This window comes from Oncorhynchus tshawytscha, linkage group LG10 (genome assembly GCF_018296145.1).
Source record: "Oncorhynchus tshawytscha isolate Ot180627B linkage group LG10, Otsh_v2.0, whole genome shotgun sequence".
Taxonomy (NCBI): domain Eukaryota; kingdom Metazoa; phylum Chordata; class Actinopteri; order Salmoniformes; family Salmonidae; genus Oncorhynchus; species Oncorhynchus tshawytscha.
The window spans coordinates 36,380,716-36,399,808 of record NC_056438.1 but is presented as its reverse complement, the minus strand read 5'-3'; the positions used below and the strand labels follow the sequence as shown (position 1 = coordinate 36,399,808).

Genomic DNA, 19,093 nt, shown 5'->3' with positions numbered 1-19,093 from the left:
AGCTCCGCCCCCACCGCAGCTACTCGCCCAAGCCTCCCCAGCTTCTCCTTTACCCAAATCCAGATAGCAGATGTTCTGAAAGAGCTGCAAAACATGGACCCGTACAAATCAGCTGGTCTTGACAATCTGGATCCTTTATTTCTAAAACTATCCGCCGCCATTGTCGCAACCCCTATTACCAGCCTGTTCAACCTCTCTTTCATATCGTCTGAGATCCCCAAGGATTGGAAAGCTGCCGCAGTCATCCCCCTCTTCAAAGGGGGAGACACCCTGGACCCAAACTGTTACAGACCTATATCCATCCTGCCCTGCCTATCTAAAGTCTTCAAAGCCTAGTCAACAAACAGATCACTGACCATCTCGAATCCCACCGTACCTTCTCCGCTGTGCAATCTGGTTTCCGAGCCGGTCACGGGTGCACCTCAGCTACGCTCAAGGTACTAAACGATATCACAACCGCCATCGATAAAAGACAGTACTGTGCAGCCGTCTTCATCGACCTGGCCAAGGCTTTCGACTCTGTCAATCACCATATTCTTATCGGCAGACTCAGTAGCCTCGGTTTTTCTAATGACTGGCTTGCCTGATTCACCAACTACTTTGCAGACAGAGTTCAGTGTGTCAAATTGGAGGGTATATTGTCCGGTCCTCTGGCAGTCTCTATGGGGGTGCCACAGGGTTCAATTCTTGGGCCGACTCTTTTCTCTGTATATATCAATGATGTTGCTCTTGCTGCGGGTGATTCCCTGATCCACCTCTACGCAGACGACACCATTCTGTATACTTCTGGCCCTTCCTTGGACACTGTGCTATCTAACCTCCAAACAAGCTTCAATGCCATACAACACTCCTTCCGTGGCCTCCAACTGCTCTTAAACACTAGTAAAACCAAATGCATGCTTTTCAACCGTTCGCTGCCTGCACCCGCACGCCCGACTAGCATCACCACCCTGGATGGTTCCGACCTAGAATATGTGGACATCTATAAGTACCTAGGTGTCTGGCTAGACTTTAAACTCTCCTTCCAGACACATATCAAACATCTCCAATCTAAAATCAAATCTAGAGTCGGCTTTCTATTCCGCAACAAAGCCTCTTTCACTCACGCCGCCAAACTTACCCTGGTAAAACTGACTATCCTACTGATCCTCGACTTCGGCGATGTCATCTACAAAATAGCTTCCAATACTCTACTCAGCAAACTGGATGCAGTTTATCACAGTGCCATCCGTTTTGTTACTAAAGCACCTTATACCACCCACCACTGCGACCTGTATGCTCTAGTCGGCTGGTCCCCGCTACATATTCGTCACCAGACCCAATGGCTCCAGGTCATCTACAAGTCCATGCTAGGTAAAGCTCCGCCTTATCTCAGTTCACTGGTCATGATGGCAACACCCACCCGTAGCACGCGCTCCAGCAGGTGTATCTCACTGATCATCCCTAAAGCCAACACCTCATTTGGCCGCCTTTCCTTCCAGTTCTCTGCCTGTGACTGGAACGAATTGCAAAAATCATTGAAGTTGGAGACTTTTATCTCCCTCACCAACTTTAAACATCTGCTATCTGAGCAGCTAACCGATCGCTGCAGCTGTACATAGTCCATCGGTAAATAGCCCACCCAATTTACCTACCTCATCCCCATACTGTTTTTTATTTATTTACTTTTCTGCTCTTTTGCACACCAGTATCTCTACCTGCACATGACCATCTGATCATTTATCACTCCAGTGTTAATCTGCTAAATTGTAATTATTCGCCTACCTCCTCATGCCTTTTGCACACAATGTATATAGACTCTTTTTTTCTTTTTTTCTACTGTGTTATTGACTTGTTTATTGTTTACTCCATGTGCAACTCTGTGTTGTTGTCTGTTCACACTGCTATGCTTTTATCTTGGCCAGGTGGCAGTTGTAAATGAGAACTTGTTCTCAACTAGCCTACCTGGTTAAATAAAGGTGAAATAAAAAAAATAAAAAAATAAAACATGGTTTCTGACCGTGGTCCTCAGTTCTCATCCCGGTTCTGGAAAGCGTTCTGCACACTCATTGGGTCGTCGGCCAGCCTGTCCCCTGGATTTCAACCCCAATCCAATGGCCAATCAGGATCATGCTAATCAGGACCTGGAGATGACTCTTCGGTGCCTCGTCTCGGCCAACCCCACCACCTGGAGCCGGCCGTCTACTTGGGATCTGCCCCTCCAGGTAGAGTCCCGTACTCTTTCCCCCCGTTTTATCTGCCCTTTCCCCATTTCCAAGATCCTTAGCTCCTCTGCTGTTTGTCTTCTGTTGCCCCGCACTCTCTGTATACATCCCACATTTCATGGATCAAGGATCTGTCTCACAGCCCTCTGTCTCCCTGAGCCTGCCTGCCATTCTTTACCTTGTGACACTGCCCTGGATTACTGACCTCTGCCTGCCCTGACCCTGCCTGCCGATATGTACCTTTCGGACACTGCTCTGGATTACTGACCTCTGCCTGCCCTTGACCTATAGTTTGCCTACCCCCTGTTTTTGTAATACATTTTGTTTCCACGAACTGTCTGCTTCTGGGTCTTATCCTGAGGTCTGATACCAATAGAGCACTATGTGTACATTTAGAGGGTTGCTGATTTCTTCAGTTCTTCATACCACTGATGTAATGATGTGCGCTGAGAGTCGGGAAACATGTTCAGGGAGTGAGTGTTTAAAAAAAAAACATAATACAAAACAAGAAACACAAACAAAGAACAGACGGGAATCAGCCTGGGGAAGGAACCAAAGGGAGTGACATATATAGGGCAGGTAATCAAGGAAGGGATGGAGTCCAGGTGAGTGATGAAGCACAGGTGCGTGTAACGATTGTGACAGGTGTGCGCCATAATGAGCAGCCTGGTGACCTAGAGGCCGGAGAGGGAACACACGTGGCAACTGGCAGATGTTTATGAACAGTTTTGACTGCAACTAAGCATAAATGAAAGGCAATTTAGATGTTGTACATGGTCATACCTATGTTTATACCAGGTTATCACTAAGTGAGTACATAAGGTGCTCCATCTCTGCAGGTGATCTGTCTATTAGGTCAAGATCACTCCAACAGGTCCCCGTCCACCCTCTAAGGATATGCTTAACTTAATATTATGTCTCCAGGAAATCTGGATTCAAATGGGTTTTTTTTGTTGATTTGCCCTAGAATAACTACTTTCGGAGAATACACACCAATACAGCCCTCTGCCTAGATTCAGAGCATATCGGAGTTCTGTATTGCAGTTCTATTAAGTATTTATACTGTTGACAGACATTGTGTTTTCTTTTGTGAACAACTTTTTATAATTTTGTACCTTTTTTCAAGGGGCTCAAATCACAGACAGGCAATAATTTTCAAAAAGTACTTAGGTCCCCCTCCCGGTGACCAGAGAAAAACCCCTCCCCATACCACCCTTTCGCTGTGGGCCTGAAATCAAAGAGAGTACAAAATATGAAAATAGGTATACAGTATATCTGTATATATAATATATGTATGAGTTGGGCTTTATAGATGGTTTATTTATGTGTTGAGCTGAGATTATTTTTTTACAGAGTCAAGTATATTTTTCCAGGCCTCAAATGTTCCATTAATTTTTGCTGTCGATAATTCTAATGCTATAACTTCTGAAAGTAACTGTATCCACTGGCGGATTGGGAGAGAGAGTGGGGTGATTGCCATCTAAAAGCCAACATATTGTTTGCGACGGTGCTGCCTGCAAGTAGTAATCATCTCTGATTGAGACATTCAAGGAGCTAAGTAACATAGCAGAAGCAACAACATTGAATATTTATATTCATGCACTTTGAAATAACTTTGTACCAGAAGCTTTTAACTGCAGGGCACTCCCACATCATATCAAGGAATGTGCCAACCTGATTTAGGGGACACAGGGAACAGTTGGGATTTGGGGCCAATTTCATCGTAAAACTTTTCCTTGGTGTTAAATACAGTCTGAACAAATTTAAAATGTATACATTTATGGTTCGCATTACGAGATGCCAAGGTCATATTTTTACATTTTCGGTTCCATTAAAACTTAGGGCTTGGCCCCTTTTTTCTCCCACTTCCTGCCTGAATGACGTGCCCAAAGTAAACTGCCTGTAGCTCAGGCCCTGAAGACAGGATATGCAAGAAAACACTTTGAAGTTTGTAGAAATGTTAAAATAATGTAGGAGAATATAACACAATAGATATGGTAGGAGAAAATCCTAAATGAGAGACCATCCTCTTAGAAATTCAAGAGAAAGGTCATATTGAAAATTTCTATAGCAGCTTCCACATGGTGTCAGGAGTCTATGTTCAAGGTTTCATGCTTGTAACTTCAAAAATGAATAAGAAATAACAGTTTTAGTTGAGGGACACTGTCTTGGAAATTCGTGTTTGGTTGCGCCTTGAAGACATTATGCACCTGCTAAAATTTGTTTCCTATTGAACATACTTCTTTCTGAAATAAATATGATTACATTTTAGGGTATCTGAGGAGTAAATAGAAATGTAGTTTGACTTGTTGAAACAAAGTTTAGGGGTAGATTTTCGGATTAGTTTCTCTGCAAGTTGATCGAGTGGATTACTCAAATCGATGGCGCCAACTAAACTGACTTTTTGGGATATAAAGAAGGATTTTATCTAACAAAATGACACTACATGTTATAGCTGGGACCCCTTGGATGACAAATCAGAGGACGATTTTCAAAAAGTAATTGAATATTTTATTGTTATATGTGAATGTATGAAACTTGAGCCGGTGGAAAAATATTTTGATGCGGGGCGTCGTCCTCAAACAATCGCATGGCATGTTTTCGCTGTAATAGCTAATGTAAATCGGACAGTGCATTTAGATTAACAATAATTTAAGCTTTCATCCGATATAAGACACTTATATGTACATAAATGTTTCAAATCCATAATATGTATGATTATTTATTTGAATTCCGCGCCCTCCAGTTTCACCGGAATTTGTCCCGATAGTGAAACACTGATCCTTAAGGTTGTTCAGATTCAGTTAGATCTGTGGACCATACTTTTTAATGGCTCAGAATATGAGCTTTCCAAAAGTTGCTTATAATGTATATTAAAGAGATCAGTCCTTTCGGGAGCCAAGATAATATATTTATAAATCCCATCATTAGATGGTCCGGTATTTGGGTTTCCCAAGGGATTCCATAGACCAGCATAGCTGACCTAAGTGGGAAAATGCAGAAAAAACAGAGTTGAACGGTAATGTGTATGTGTCTTTCAAATTTTGGAATGTGCTCAAACAATTACTGTCCATGTTTTCGGCAAGGGTACAGATTACACATTTGGACAATTGGGGGAATGCAAAAAAGGCTGTCGTTCAGATCGCAAGGAATTATTGAAGTATTAGCATGCCATTTTGATACCCAGTTACATTGTTTTTCAATTTTGCATGAAACCAATTGTGTGAGCAATAATAGGGCCAAAGCGTAGTTGACATTGTTTATGGAATGTATCATGTCTAAACCTTTAGGATGGGATGAAATGCTAGTACCGGGAAATACAACTTAAACGTTTGGTACGGATAGTCCTCCTGTAGTTGGATGGAAATGATCCAACCATTATGTAGAAATGATGTTGAATATAATCATAAACTACATTTATTCATCTGACTCCATTATTATGTGAATCAATGCAACAGGCTCTGTGAGTCTCTAGAGGATCTTGTGAAGGTAGCGAGCCTTGCGTCACCACTTAGTATGACTATAATGAACATGTGTCTAACCATTATGCAATTATTAAGAGACTAGAATCAAATAACTAATCCTGGTGACCAATTATCTAGTATTAATTTGAGACAAGCAGATCTGCACTCTTTTACTACTCTGTAAACTGGTCATCTCTGTATACCCGTCACAAGACCCACTGGTTGATGCTTATTTATAAAAAACCCTCAGGCCTCACTCCCCCTTATCTCAGATACCTACTGCAGTCCCCATCCTCCACATACAACACCCGTTCTGCCAGTCACAATCTGTTAAAGGTTCCCAAAGCACACACATCCCTGGGTTGCCTGCAAAAAACAGTCCAACTGGACCATTTTATCTCTTCATTCAAAGACTCAATTATGGACGCTCTTACTGACAGTTGTGGCTGCTTCGCGTGATGTATTGTTGTCTCTACCTTCTTGCCCTTTGTGCTGTTGTCTGTGCCCAAAAATGTTCGTACCATGTTTTGTACTGCTACCATGCTGTGCTGCTGCCATGTTATGTTTCTACCATGTTGTTGTCATGTGTTGCTACCATGCTGTGTTTTCTTTTGAAGCCAGAAGGAGGCTAGTATCAGCTACATTCATGCCTATACTAGACTAGGTGGATATTTTACATATGAATGCTTCCGGTCAGTGTTTGAGATCAATTGACACCATTTACCATGGAGCATTGAGATTTATTTTAAACGACAAAACATTTACGCACCACTGCACTTTATTATATACCAGAGTTGGCTGGCCTTCTCTAATCATTCGTAGGCTCAGTCACTGGTATACTTTTATTTACAAAGCCATTTTGGGTTTACTACTATTTTATTTGGGCATTTTTATTGTTCAGAAATGTGGTGGGTACTCTCTTCGTTCGCAAGACTTTATCCTGCAAACTGTTCCAAATGTCGGAACTGAATTTGGTAAAAGGGCATTTATGTACTTTTAAACTGGATGATCTTGTCCCGATTGGTGTTTTTAAAGCATTGATGAAGAATTTTGAGGCTGATTCCCTGATTCCCTGATTTGCTGTTTTATGGTTTTATTATACTCTTGTGAATGTTATGTTTTTTTACTAGATTACCTGTAGTTTTTCATGTTGTCTGTCTGTAATTGTGTAATGACTTTGTGCTGCCTATCTCGCTCTTGAAAATTTGATTTCAAATCTCAATAAGTAATCTCAATAATCTTCCTGGTCAGCTAAGGATAAAATAAAATAAATACAAATAAATCATGTGTTGCTGCCATGCTATGTTGTTGTCTTAGGTCTCTCTTTATGTAGTGTTGTGGTGTCTTTCTTGTCGTGATGTGTGTTTTGTCCTATATTTTTATTTAATTTTTTGCCTTTTGGTAGGCTGTCCTTTTAAATAAGAATTTGTTCTTAACTGACTTGCCTAGTTAAATAAAGGCTTGATAACAAAAATTAACGAATAACAATCCAAAAAAAGATCAGGCATGTCAAGGTGGTACACAAGCATATGCTATGTGTATAGTGTATATAACAACTGCCAATAGACCTACTAAATTATAAGCGTATAGTCAATCAAGGAATTACTCTGTAAAACGAGGAATGCATTTACTCAATTTAAGTAATATAATTTATTAGTCACAAATAATTAACTCTCAAACAATTACAGTCTACATGAAATACATGATACATTACAGACTGCTCGGAGTAAAAGACTATCACCAATAGGCTAAGACTTAATGTGGTTACTGATACACACAGGAGATTGCTAACAACTTCTCATAGTATGAAGAAATTCATTGTCCTTTTAACCAAATTCAAGCAGGAACTCAGCTCCAACCTGAATTAACAATTATTTGCATTGTGCTAGTAAAAACAATAGACAGGAACAACACACCCAGATTCTAATCTAATCGACTCAATTTAAATGATAGGAGCGCACCCACTGTGTCGCTCCACTTTGAACTATCCGACATCCACTGAACAAAATAACAGTTTCCCTGTAACAATAAATCCATAGCACTTACAGTACAGTAAAACATAACAAAATGTGTCGCTCTTTATGAACTCTGGAAACAACCCAAACATGACAATTTAACTCACATAGTAACATTCATTTTGACGATTTCAACTCCAATGGTGTCCCAGGGTTTTGTGGGAACATCCCTCCCACGAGAAAGCCACAGATAAGGTGTGTTTGACCAGTGTGATAGCCCACAGATGGTCTGCCATCCAAACAATGTCATTAATTGTGATTGAGTCATTACGCTGGGCCTAGGCGCTTGCAAGCTGCCAGTCGCAAGTATCATATTCTATCATTTTTCCACTACACTCCTGTGTCTTTCCCTCTTTGTAAGTTTGTTAATTTTATCCGGGCTTGCTTACCTTGGCCATATCAATTTAGAGATTGGCAGACTTTGTATACCATCAGAAGATTTTTATATGCACAAAAATAAGGTGATTTTGGTTTTGTACATAGTCATACAATGTGGTATAGAAAAGTACAATCTTGAGAGAGTACATGGGGAGCTACAGTATATCTCTGTATATCCTGTAAAAATCACTGATACAGGTGCCCTTCCACCCTCTGGTGGTATGAATCACGTGTTATTATGTCTCCAGAGAAATCTAGATTAAAATAAAGGCAGAGTGGGCTCATAATGCTAATATAACCATTCTCCTACTTGTTTAATTAAAATGCCGTTTGTACTGCTAATTCTAATTAAATGAACACCCTCACCTCTGTGTCATGGTTTAAATAAGTGTTTTTCCATGTGGCTGCACTTGTAATCCTGGGACAGTCCTGTATCTCAGCCCCTTTTCAGGTGTCCCAACTTTTCTCTCCAAAAAAGGTAATTTTGTCAGCAAGATGCATCAATTAATTCAGGCTACAAGAGTGTAGACCCATAGACAATCACCAAATGTCATTTCACTTTTTTATGTTTTGTAATGGATGTGTCTTTCCATTCATCAAATGGCGCGAGTGCACACTGCACTGTTTGGATGCTGGAATTACTTTGGAGTGGACAAACATCCGCAAGAAGCCTACTTTTTGAAGTGATTTGTTGGACAATAAGATGAAAACATCATGACTGATTATGTTCATGCCAAATTTAAAGGTAATAATATTGAAAAATACCATTCAATTACATGTTTTTACTACTATGCCCAGAAAAACGTTATAAGGAGGTCCTATTAACATTTTAACAATTCGCACTCTGAATAAAGGTCATTTTTTATAAATATGCGGAATTAGGTATGCAGAATCATACCTAATCATACCTAGTTGATTGACAGTCATGAAACATTTGAAGTATTGAATTACTTCTTTACGTTCTTCGTCGGGCGAAAGAGAGGACCAATATGCAGCGATCACACAGCGACCAGTGTTCATATTTTAAGTATTTTAATGAACACTGAAAACAAAACAATAAACAACCAACGAACAGTCCTGTAAGGTGCAACACAACACTAACCAGAAAATAAACACCCACAACTCAAAAGTGAAACCAGGCTACCTAAGTATGATTCTCAATCAGGGACAACGATTGACAGCTGCCTCTGATTGAGAACCATACTAGGCCGAACACAGAAATCCCAAATTATAGAAAAACGAACATAGACAACCCACCCAACTCACGCCCTGACCATGCTAAAACAAAGATATAATAACAGAACTAAGGTCAGAACATGACATTACCCACCCCCCCAAAAGGTGCGGACTCCGACCGCAAAACCTGCACCTATAGGGGAGGGTTCTGGGTGGGTGTCTGTCCGCGGTGGCGGCTCTGGTGCGGGACGTAAACCCCACTTCACCATAGTCCTTGTCCGCCTCTTAGCCCGCCTCCGTGGCCTCTTTAGAGCGGCGACCCTCGCCGCCGACCTCAGACTGGGGACCCTAGCCATGGGTCCCGAATGGACGGAGATTCAAACAAACAAAAGATATCTCAGTTTCAAGGTCTCAGCTTAGAGAAGAGAAGACTCATGAGGTATTGGTCTGTCACATGTTGTGAAACAGTATTGGTCTGTCACATGAATGAAACAAAACGGTAATGATTAATGAATTATAAAATCATGCAAATATAACTTGTCTGTGTATAGCCGTATATAAGACAACTGCTGGGTCTACCAAGGAAGAGCTCCTGATTGACATGTGTACTATGGTGCATTGAGTTGGTTGGAACCTCTCCAGCGCACTGACAATAAACAATGATTCATATAAGATTGACTTTGGGTGTCCCTGTGTAAGAATTTCCACGACAACAGTTACAGCTGATTTCAGGATTGTATATTGATTCTCTCTCCTTAAATCATCTCTGAATTGTTTAACCAAAGTTTTTTGCCACCAGCTCATGATATGAGGGCATAAAATCCACAATCTGTGTCTGGAACTACCTTGTGCGCATGTGCGTGCAGCTATACTATGTCCCGAGCTTGTTTTCACCGGGGTTTTCCTGATTAAACTAGCTGGCTAGCTGAAGCTAGTTTTTGTCTTCTTTGCCAGAATTGATAAATACTGCACCCTCAACTCCTTTTCTAGTTATACAATCATGTAACTAGGAAATTTGCTTGAAAGAAACTTGAAAATTATTTCTTGTTTTGTTGAATAGTCATGACTGGTTCAAGCTATCTGTCGTGTCGTAAGACAACAGTGGCGAAGGATATCATTGCTACTTAACGCGGTCCAAGTTCAGTTTTGAGATCCATCAGCGTCATTGGCGTAGGGTTAGCTGGACATTTCTGACTAATCTTGGAACTGTGACAACGGGCAACCTCTCCCTGCTTGGCTCGATGGGCTATCTAGTGATTTTGCCAAGACAGCCAGATATGTACACAGTCTTGTACCCTTAACCTTTTTTAAACTGACTATTGTATTTGTTGATTACATCTGACTTTATTAGTATAATGTATAATCCAGGCACTGTACTGGACACTCCTACAGCCCCCGCAAGACGGGAGGGACCCACAAGCTCTGGGGGCCTATGCGCCTGTCATCGATGTCAATTTCTACAAAATATAATCAATCATTTTGACAGTAACTCTCCAAAAAGTCCGTCATAAACCTTTTTAATTTCCATACGTACTAGGAAGCTGAGTGCTTTTTTTTGGGCTTCAGGAAGGTGACTGAAAAAGTGCCTCAGGCATAGAAAAATAACTCATTTAACTGATTGAAAGTTAGCGGATATCGGAAAACAAATGCTGTGGTCAAGGCTACCATGGCGCCAATGCAATATAGTGGGGTTTACGCAGGTATTCATATTACATATTATATTATTATTATTATAGCACCAAATTCATTGACCTGGCCAAGGCTTTCGACTCTGTCAATCACCACATCCTTATCGGCAGACTCAACAGCCTTGGTTTCTCAAATGATTGCCTCGCCTGGTTTACCAACTACTTCTCTGACAGAGTTCAGTGTGTCAAATCTGAAGGCCTGTTGTCCGGGCCTCTGGCAGTCTCTATGCGGGTGCCACAGGGTTCAATTCTTGGGCCGACTCTATATCAATGATGTCGCTCTTACTGCTGGTGAGTCTCTGATCCACCTCTACGCAGACGACACCATTCTGTATAATGCTGGCCCTTCTTTGGACACTGTGTTAACAACCCTCCAGACGAGCTTCAATGGCATACAACTCTCCTTCTGTGGCCTCCAACTGCTCTTAAATACAACTAAATGCATGCTCTTCAACCGATCACTGCCTGCACCTGCCCGCCCGTCCAGCATCACTACTCTGGACGGTTCTGATTAAGAATATGTGGACAACAACAAATACCTAGGTGTCTGGTTAGACTGTAAACTCTCTTTCCAGACTCACATAGAACATCTCCAATCCAAAGTAAAATCTAGAATTGGCTTCCTATTTCGCAACAAAGCATCCTTCACTCAAGCTGCCAAACATACCCTCGTAAAACTGACCATCTTACCGATCCTCGACTTTGGCGATGTCATTTACAAAATAGCCTCCAACACCCTACTCAACAAATTGGATGCAGTCTATCACAGTGCCATCCGTTTTGTCACCAAAGCCCCATTTACTACCCACCACTGCGACCTGTACGCTCTCGTTGGCTGGCCCTCGCTTCATACTCGTCGCCAAACCCACTGGCTCCAGGTCATCTACAAGACCCTGCTAGGTAAAGTCCCGCCTTATCTCTGCTCGCTGGTCACCATAGCTGCCCCCACCCGTAGCACACGTTCCAGCAGGTATATCTCACTTGTCACCCCCAAAGCCAATTCCTCCTTTGGCCGCCTCTCCTTCCAGTTCTCTGCTGCCAATGACTGGAACAAACTACAAAAATCTCTGAAACTGGAAACACTTATCTCCCTCACTAGCTTTAAGCACCAGCTGTCAGAGCAATTCACAGATCACTGCACCTGTACATAGCCCATCTATAAATAGCCCAAACAACTACCTCTTCCCCTACTGTATTTGTTTATTTATTTTGCTCCTTTGCACCTCAGTATTTCTACTTTGCACACTCATCTACTGTCAAATCTACCATTCTAGTGTTTTAATTGCTATATTGTATTTACTTCACCACCATGTTATATTTATTGCCTTTACCTCCCTTATCTCACCTCATTTGCTCACATTGTATATATACTTATTTTTCTACTGTATTATTGACTATATGTTTGTTTTACTCCATGTGTAACTCTGTGTTGTTATATGTGTCGAACTGCTTTGCTTTATCTTGGCTAGGTCGCAGTTGTAAATGAGAACTTGTTCTCAACTTGCCTACCTGGTTAAATAAAGGTGAAATAAATCAATTAAATTAAAAAGGTGTTCAGAAGCGCATATCAGACCGAGAGCTTCTTAGGTAGTTCTTTATGAGTTTTAGTTTAGAAAACGATCTCTCTGCAGAAGCGACAGTTACGGTAAAAACAGGTTGATTGCCGTAACAACATCAGGGAAACTGGGCAGAAGGGAGTAGTGCTTCAAATATAGCAGTTCTACAATATCTTTCATTTAGCCTCTCATTCTCCTTAATTTCTCCTCATAAACAGCACCTGAATAGCAGCTAAAAACGATAGGCTATATAGCTATAGATAGTAGGCTCCACTGCATAATGAAACAATCCCTAGTAAGCTAGTGTTTTGAGGGTGGACTGACTGTATTATTTGGAATTAATAGACTGGTTTTACGCACAACAACTCTATGCCTGCCATGGAAGTCTCCCAGTTGCTTTGAATGTTCAAAATCATAGTGTAAGAACACTTTGAAAGCCTCAAAAGATAAGATGATCCAACTTTCAAAACCTTTTTGGCTAACAACAGCAAGCAACTAGCTAGCTGTTTAGCTTGCTAGCACATTCACTGATTTGTTTGCATACAATTAACAAGCGACCACGTGTTCTTGTCAAACTATCAACAGAGTAGCTAGCAAGTAACAAGATATGTCAAATAAGTCTACAAACCACTTGAGGGCAAATAAATCAGATCTGACCATTCATACACAAGTCGCATGGCAGGAATCAGATTTGTATCTGATTTCAAACCACCATGGCTAAAATGGCAGCGACAGAGAGGGCTGCCTTGCTTCTAGCTCTTAGGGCGGGACCTCAGTGGAGAAGGTGTACAAATCACTGACAAACTAAAATGGTCCATCCAAACAGATAGTGGCTGAAGGCTGAAGAAATTTGGCTTGGCACCTAAAACCCTCACAAGCTTTTACAGATGCACAATTGAGAGCATCCTGTCGGGCTGTATCACCGCTAGGTGTGGCAACACTACCGCACGCAATCACAGGGCTCTCCAGAGGGTGGTTCGGTCTGCATAACGCATCACAGGGGGCAAACTACCTACCCTCCAGGACACCTACAGCACCAAAGGTCACAGGAAGGCCAAAAAGATCAAGGGCAACAACCACCTGAGCCACTGCCTGTTCACCCCACTATCATCCAGAAGGCGAGGTCAGTACAGGTGCATCAAAGCTGGGACCGAGAGACTGAAAAACAGCCAAGGCCACCAGACTGTTAAATAGCCATCACTAGCACATAGAGGCTGCTGCTTATATACACTACCGGTCAAAAGTTTTAGAACACCTACTCATTCAAGGGTTTTTCTTTATTTTTACTATTTTCTACATTGTAGAATAAAAGTGAAGACATCAAAACTATTGAAATAACACATATGGAATCATGTAGTAACTGTCACGTTCTGACCTTAGTTCTTTTATTATGTCTTTGTTTTAGTATGGTCAGGGCGTGAGTCGGGTGGGTTGTCTAGTTAGAAATAGCAAATCATAGAAAAACTGTGTTTGGCCTGGTATGGTTCTCAATCAGAGGCAGCTGTCTATCGTTGTCCCTGATTGAGAACCATATTTTAGGTAGCCGGGTTTTCTATTGTGTTTCGTGGGTGATTATTTTCTGTTGTCTGTTGTGTGTCTGCACCAGCCAGAACGGTTTTTGGTCGTTTCTCTTTGTTGTTTTGGTTATTTCCGCGTTCATTCTAATAAATATGGACACATACCACGCTGCACCTTGGTCCTCACCTTCTTCCACCAACAACGGCCGTTACAGTAACCAAAAAAGTGAACCAAATCAAAATATATTTTATATTTGAGATTCTTCAAATAGCCAACCTTTGCCTTGATGACAGCTTTGCACACTCTTAGCATTCTCTCAACCAGCTTCACCCGGAATGCTTTTCCAACAGTCTTTAACTTCTTGCGTCGAGCCATCCCGGATCCGGGATCGTGAATACAGCCTCAAGCTCATTACCATAACGCAACGCTAACTATTCATGAAATTCGCAAATAAAATGAAATTAATATGCTAGCTCTCAAGCTTAGCCTTTTGTTAACAACACTGTCATCTCAGATTTTCAAAATATGCTTCTCAACCATAGCAAAACAAGCATTTGTGTAACAGCTAGCGCAGCTAGCATAGCATTTAGCGTTAGCATTAGCAGGCAACATTTTCACAAAAACCAGAAAATCATTCAAATAAAATCATTACCTTTGAAGAACTTCAGATGTTTTCAATGAGGAGACTCTCAGTTAGATAGCAAATGCTCAGTTTTTCCTGAAAGATTATTTGTTTAGGAGAAATTGCTCCGTTTGGTGCGTCACGTTTGGCTACCAAAAAAAATGAAAATTCAGTCTTCAAAACGCCGAACTTTTTTCCAAATTAACTCCATAATATCGACTGAAACATGGTAAACGTTGTTTAGAATCAATCCTCAAGGTGTTTTCACATATCTCTTCATGATATATCGTTCGTTGAAAGCCTCCTCTCTCCTCTCAATCACTGGATGACTGCGTGCAGCTTGTAGATTACGCACCAATTTAGACAAAGGACACCGGACGGACCCCTGGTAAATGTAGTCTCTTATGGCCAATCTTCCAATGATATGCCTACAAATACGTCACAATGCTGCAGACACCTTGGAGAAACGATAGAAAGGGCAGGCTCATTCCCGGCGCATTCACAGCCATATAAGGAGACAATGGAAAACAGAGCTTCAAAAATTCTGCCCATTTCCTGGTTGAAGTTTCATCTTGGTTTCGCCTGTAGCATGAGTTCTGTGGCACTCACAGATAATCTCTTTGCAGTTTTGGAAACCTTAGAGTGTTTTCTTTCCAAAGCTGCCAATTATATGCATAGTCGAGCATCTTTTCGTGACAAAATATTGCGCTTAAAACGGGCACGTTTTTTTATCCATAAATTAAAAGAGCGCCCCCTATATCCAAGAAGTTAATGAATTCCCACATATGCTGAGCACTTATATGCTGCTTTTCCTTCACTCTGCGTTCCAACTCACCCCACACCATCTCAATTTGGTTGAGGTCAGGGGATTGTGGAGGTCAGGTCAATTGTTATAGCACTCCATCACTCTCCTTATTGTTAAAATTTTAATTTCGCTATACCCGCAATAACATCTGCTAAACATGTGTATGTGACCAATAAAATTGTATTTATTTGACCTACGATGGTGGTTTGAAACACCAGCACACCTTCTCCTCCATGCTTCACGGTGGGAACCACACATGCAGAGATAATCCGTTCACCTACTCTGCATCTCACAAAGGGATGGCGGTTGGAACCAAAAATCTCAAGTTTGGACTCATCAGACCAAAGGACAGATTTCTACCAGTCTAATGTCCAATGCTCGTGTTCTTGGCCCAAGGAAGTATCTTCTTCTTATTGGTGTCCTTTAGTAGGGGTTTCTTTGCAGCAATTCGACCATGAAGGTTTGATTCATACAGTCTCCTCTGAACAGTTGATGTCAAATCAAAATCCAATTTTATTGGTCACCTACACACGGTTAGCAGATATTAATGCGAGTGTAACGAAATGCTTGTGATGTGTCTGTTACTTGAACCCTGAAGCATTTATTTTTAGGCTGCAATTTCTGAGGCTGGTAACTAATGCACTTATCCTCTGCAGCAAAATTAACTCTGGGTCTTCCTTCCTGTGGCGGTCCTCATGAGAGGCAGTTTTATCATAGTGCTTGATGGTTTTTGCGACTGCACTTTCAAAGTTCTTGACATTTTCCAGATAGACTGACCTTCATGTCTTAAAGTAACGATCGACTCTTGTTTCTCTTTGCTTATTTGAGCTGTTCTTGCCATAATATGTAGTTGGTCTTTTACCAAATAGGGCCATCTTCTGTATACCACTGTTTGAGTCCATGACAACTGATTGGCTCAAAAGCAATAAGAAGGAAAGAAATTCCACAGGCACACCTGTTAATTGAAATGCATTCCAGGTGACGACCTCATGAAGCTGTTTGAGAGAATTCCAAGAGTGTGCAAAGCTGTCAAAGGCATAGGGTGGCTACTTTAAAGAATCGGTTTAACACTTTTTTTGAATACTACATGATTCCATATGTGCTATTTCATAGTTTTGATGTCATCACTATTATTCTACAATGTAGAAAATAGTAAAAATAAAGAACAAACCTTGAATGAGTAGGTGTTCTAAAACCTTTGACCGGTAGTGTACATAGACTTGAAATCACTGGCCACTTTAATAAATGGAACACTAGTCACTGTAATAATGTTTTCATATCTTGCATTACTAATCTCATATGTATATACTGTATTCTATACTATTCTACTGTATCTTAGTCTATGCCGCTCTGACATTGCTCGTCCATATGTTTATATATTCTTAATTCTATTCCTTTACTTAGATTTGTGTGTATTGGGTATATGTTGTGAAATTGCTAGATATTAATTGTTAGATATTACTGCACTGTCAGAGCAAGAAACACAATTTCGCTACACCCGTAATAACATCTGCTAAACACGTGTTTGTGAGGAATAAAATTTGATTTGACCTATGAAGGTGGATTGAAATGTGTTTAGAAATATCTGATTGTATGTGCTTTTTGGCTGTTCAGACTGCAGGAAAAAGATCAGATTCAATTCGGCTATATACGGAACACTTGAGTTACTTCAAACTGCCAGTGTGAACAAGGCTTTAGAGACTCATAGGGTCCAATAGACCATGTAGGGACTGGATACATTTGAGTCACATTTATGTGCAATGTGTAAAATGTAATTGTCTACAGTGAATTCAACTTCTGTACATTTCAGAATGAGACCATTGCTTTACCTCCGTTTTGTAATAATTGTACAATTTCAGCATACTGAATTGCATCATACTGGAATCTGTGCATTTTGAGCTTCTGTTTGCAGCAGCAGGTGTGTTTAGCTCGCTGAAATAAATAAAGCTTACATTTTTCAATGATGCTCCACCCACAGGAAGTGCTACTTTCAACACACGTGACCTTCGATTCACTTCAAGTTAAGCTTTCCAACAAGAACAAAGCATGGCGAATAAAGAGCCCGGTGTAAGTTGAAACCGTCATTTTTAAGCAGCTAGCGAATACAGTAGCTACATTATTTGTGTAATTTAACTTGGTCTTGTGCAATAATTAATATAAACGGAACGCCGTAGAAGCAACCATGTTCGCCAGCTATGCAACCTAGCATTAGCTTTTGAATGAGAATGATAGCTGACTTAACTAGCAAGATAGACAGCGGTTTGCGAGGTAGACCATTCATATGGATAGGAACTATATTATCCTGCCTGAGACCGATGGTGCTAGTATACTGCACGCTCGAGCTTATCAGTTTGAGAATCATTGCTAGTTAACGTTACCAACGTTAGTCCACACCCACTTGTTTTGTAATTGTCCATTATGAAAGGATGAAGTTGAAGGTTGCCACGAAGATATCTTGACACTAGTCTGATTAATCAGGCTGTAAAAAATCGTTACAGCCTGAGACGTGTGCAAAATCGTAAATGTTCCTTACAAGCCAGAGTGTTGCATAAAAGTATAGTATACTCTACTGGTTTGTCCTGCTGCTCGAAATTTGAGACAAAATATCCACAGTAAATTTGGTTACAATAGTTTTTTTTGGCACCATTCATTTTTCCCATATGTGATTTTAGAAACACTTCAAATTAGGTCTCGGTTTCGTGTAGGCTTACTTTAGCATGACCTTTTGATAACCGTGTAAATCTCTCTCGGTCAAGGTGATGTATTTACTCCCCCAAAATGAAACGCTAATGTGGCTATCATTAAGAATTACAAATGACATGATATGGCTGAAACGAGCCAAATGTAAGAATCTCTATCTAATCTTAGTTCAATGTAGTAATGTATCAATTGGTTATATTTCTTTAAATGGACTATTCTGTGCACTGTCTTGTGCAAGTTTTAAATTGACACAATTTAGCAAAGGTGTCAGCTAGAGATGACCTGCAGGGATTTGTAGTCTTGCATGAATTCTATGTTGATGCCAATTTAGCAGTTTTTTTTATCTGAAGTAAATGGAGTCAAATATAAGGATGAAAGTCAGCTTGTCCGAGAGAGATTTACATGGTTATCAAAATGTCACGCCAGGGTAAGGCTACACGAATCACAGCCCTTATATTAAGTGTTTCTAAAATCCCTTATGGTGGAAAAAACGATTGGAACCATTTCCCTGTTTGACCTCTAGGTTTTATGGGTATTATGACACATCCAATGTGGGGCTCTATTGTGTCAGTTCAAGTCATGCACAAGACCGTTTACAGAATTGTCCATTTAGACATTTGGCCAATATATTCACAACCACATTTAGCTGACATTAGATAGTTAATACAGAGATTCTTCCCTTTGCCTCGATTCAGCAGTCTCATCCAGATCATGGCATATGTAGATCTTTGTTAGCCATATTAGCAGTCAATTAGCATTTCATTTTTAGGGGGGTAAATACAGGCAAATATATTACACGGTTGTCAAAACGTCACCCCAGGGTATGCTTACATGAAACACAGCCATTTCTAAAATTCCCGTATGGTGAATTTGAACCATTTTCCTGTTTGCCATCAAGGTTTTATGGGTATTATGACTCAAACTGTGGTATTCTATATGGTTTTACCAAGGTAAAATTAGTTTTATA

The 19,093-nt window shown here is 40.7% G+C and overlaps 1 protein-coding gene across 2 annotated transcripts in view; it reads left to right on the top strand.

Annotated features, from left to right (window-relative positions):
• The first annotated feature begins 17,377 nt into the window (after nt 1–17,377).
• The window catches only part of phb2a (prohibitin 2a), a 36,347-nt gene continuing 34,631 nt past the window's right edge, over nt 17,378–19,093 (top strand). For both annotated transcript variants that reach the window (XM_024435033.2, XM_024435032.2), the window contains exon 1: nt 17,378–17,493. In XM_024435033.2, coding sequence (XP_024290801.1) covers nt 17,473–17,493 — 21 coding nt within the window. In that variant the 5' untranslated portion in view covers nt 17,378–17,472. The remainder of the gene's footprint in view (nt 17,494–19,093) is intronic.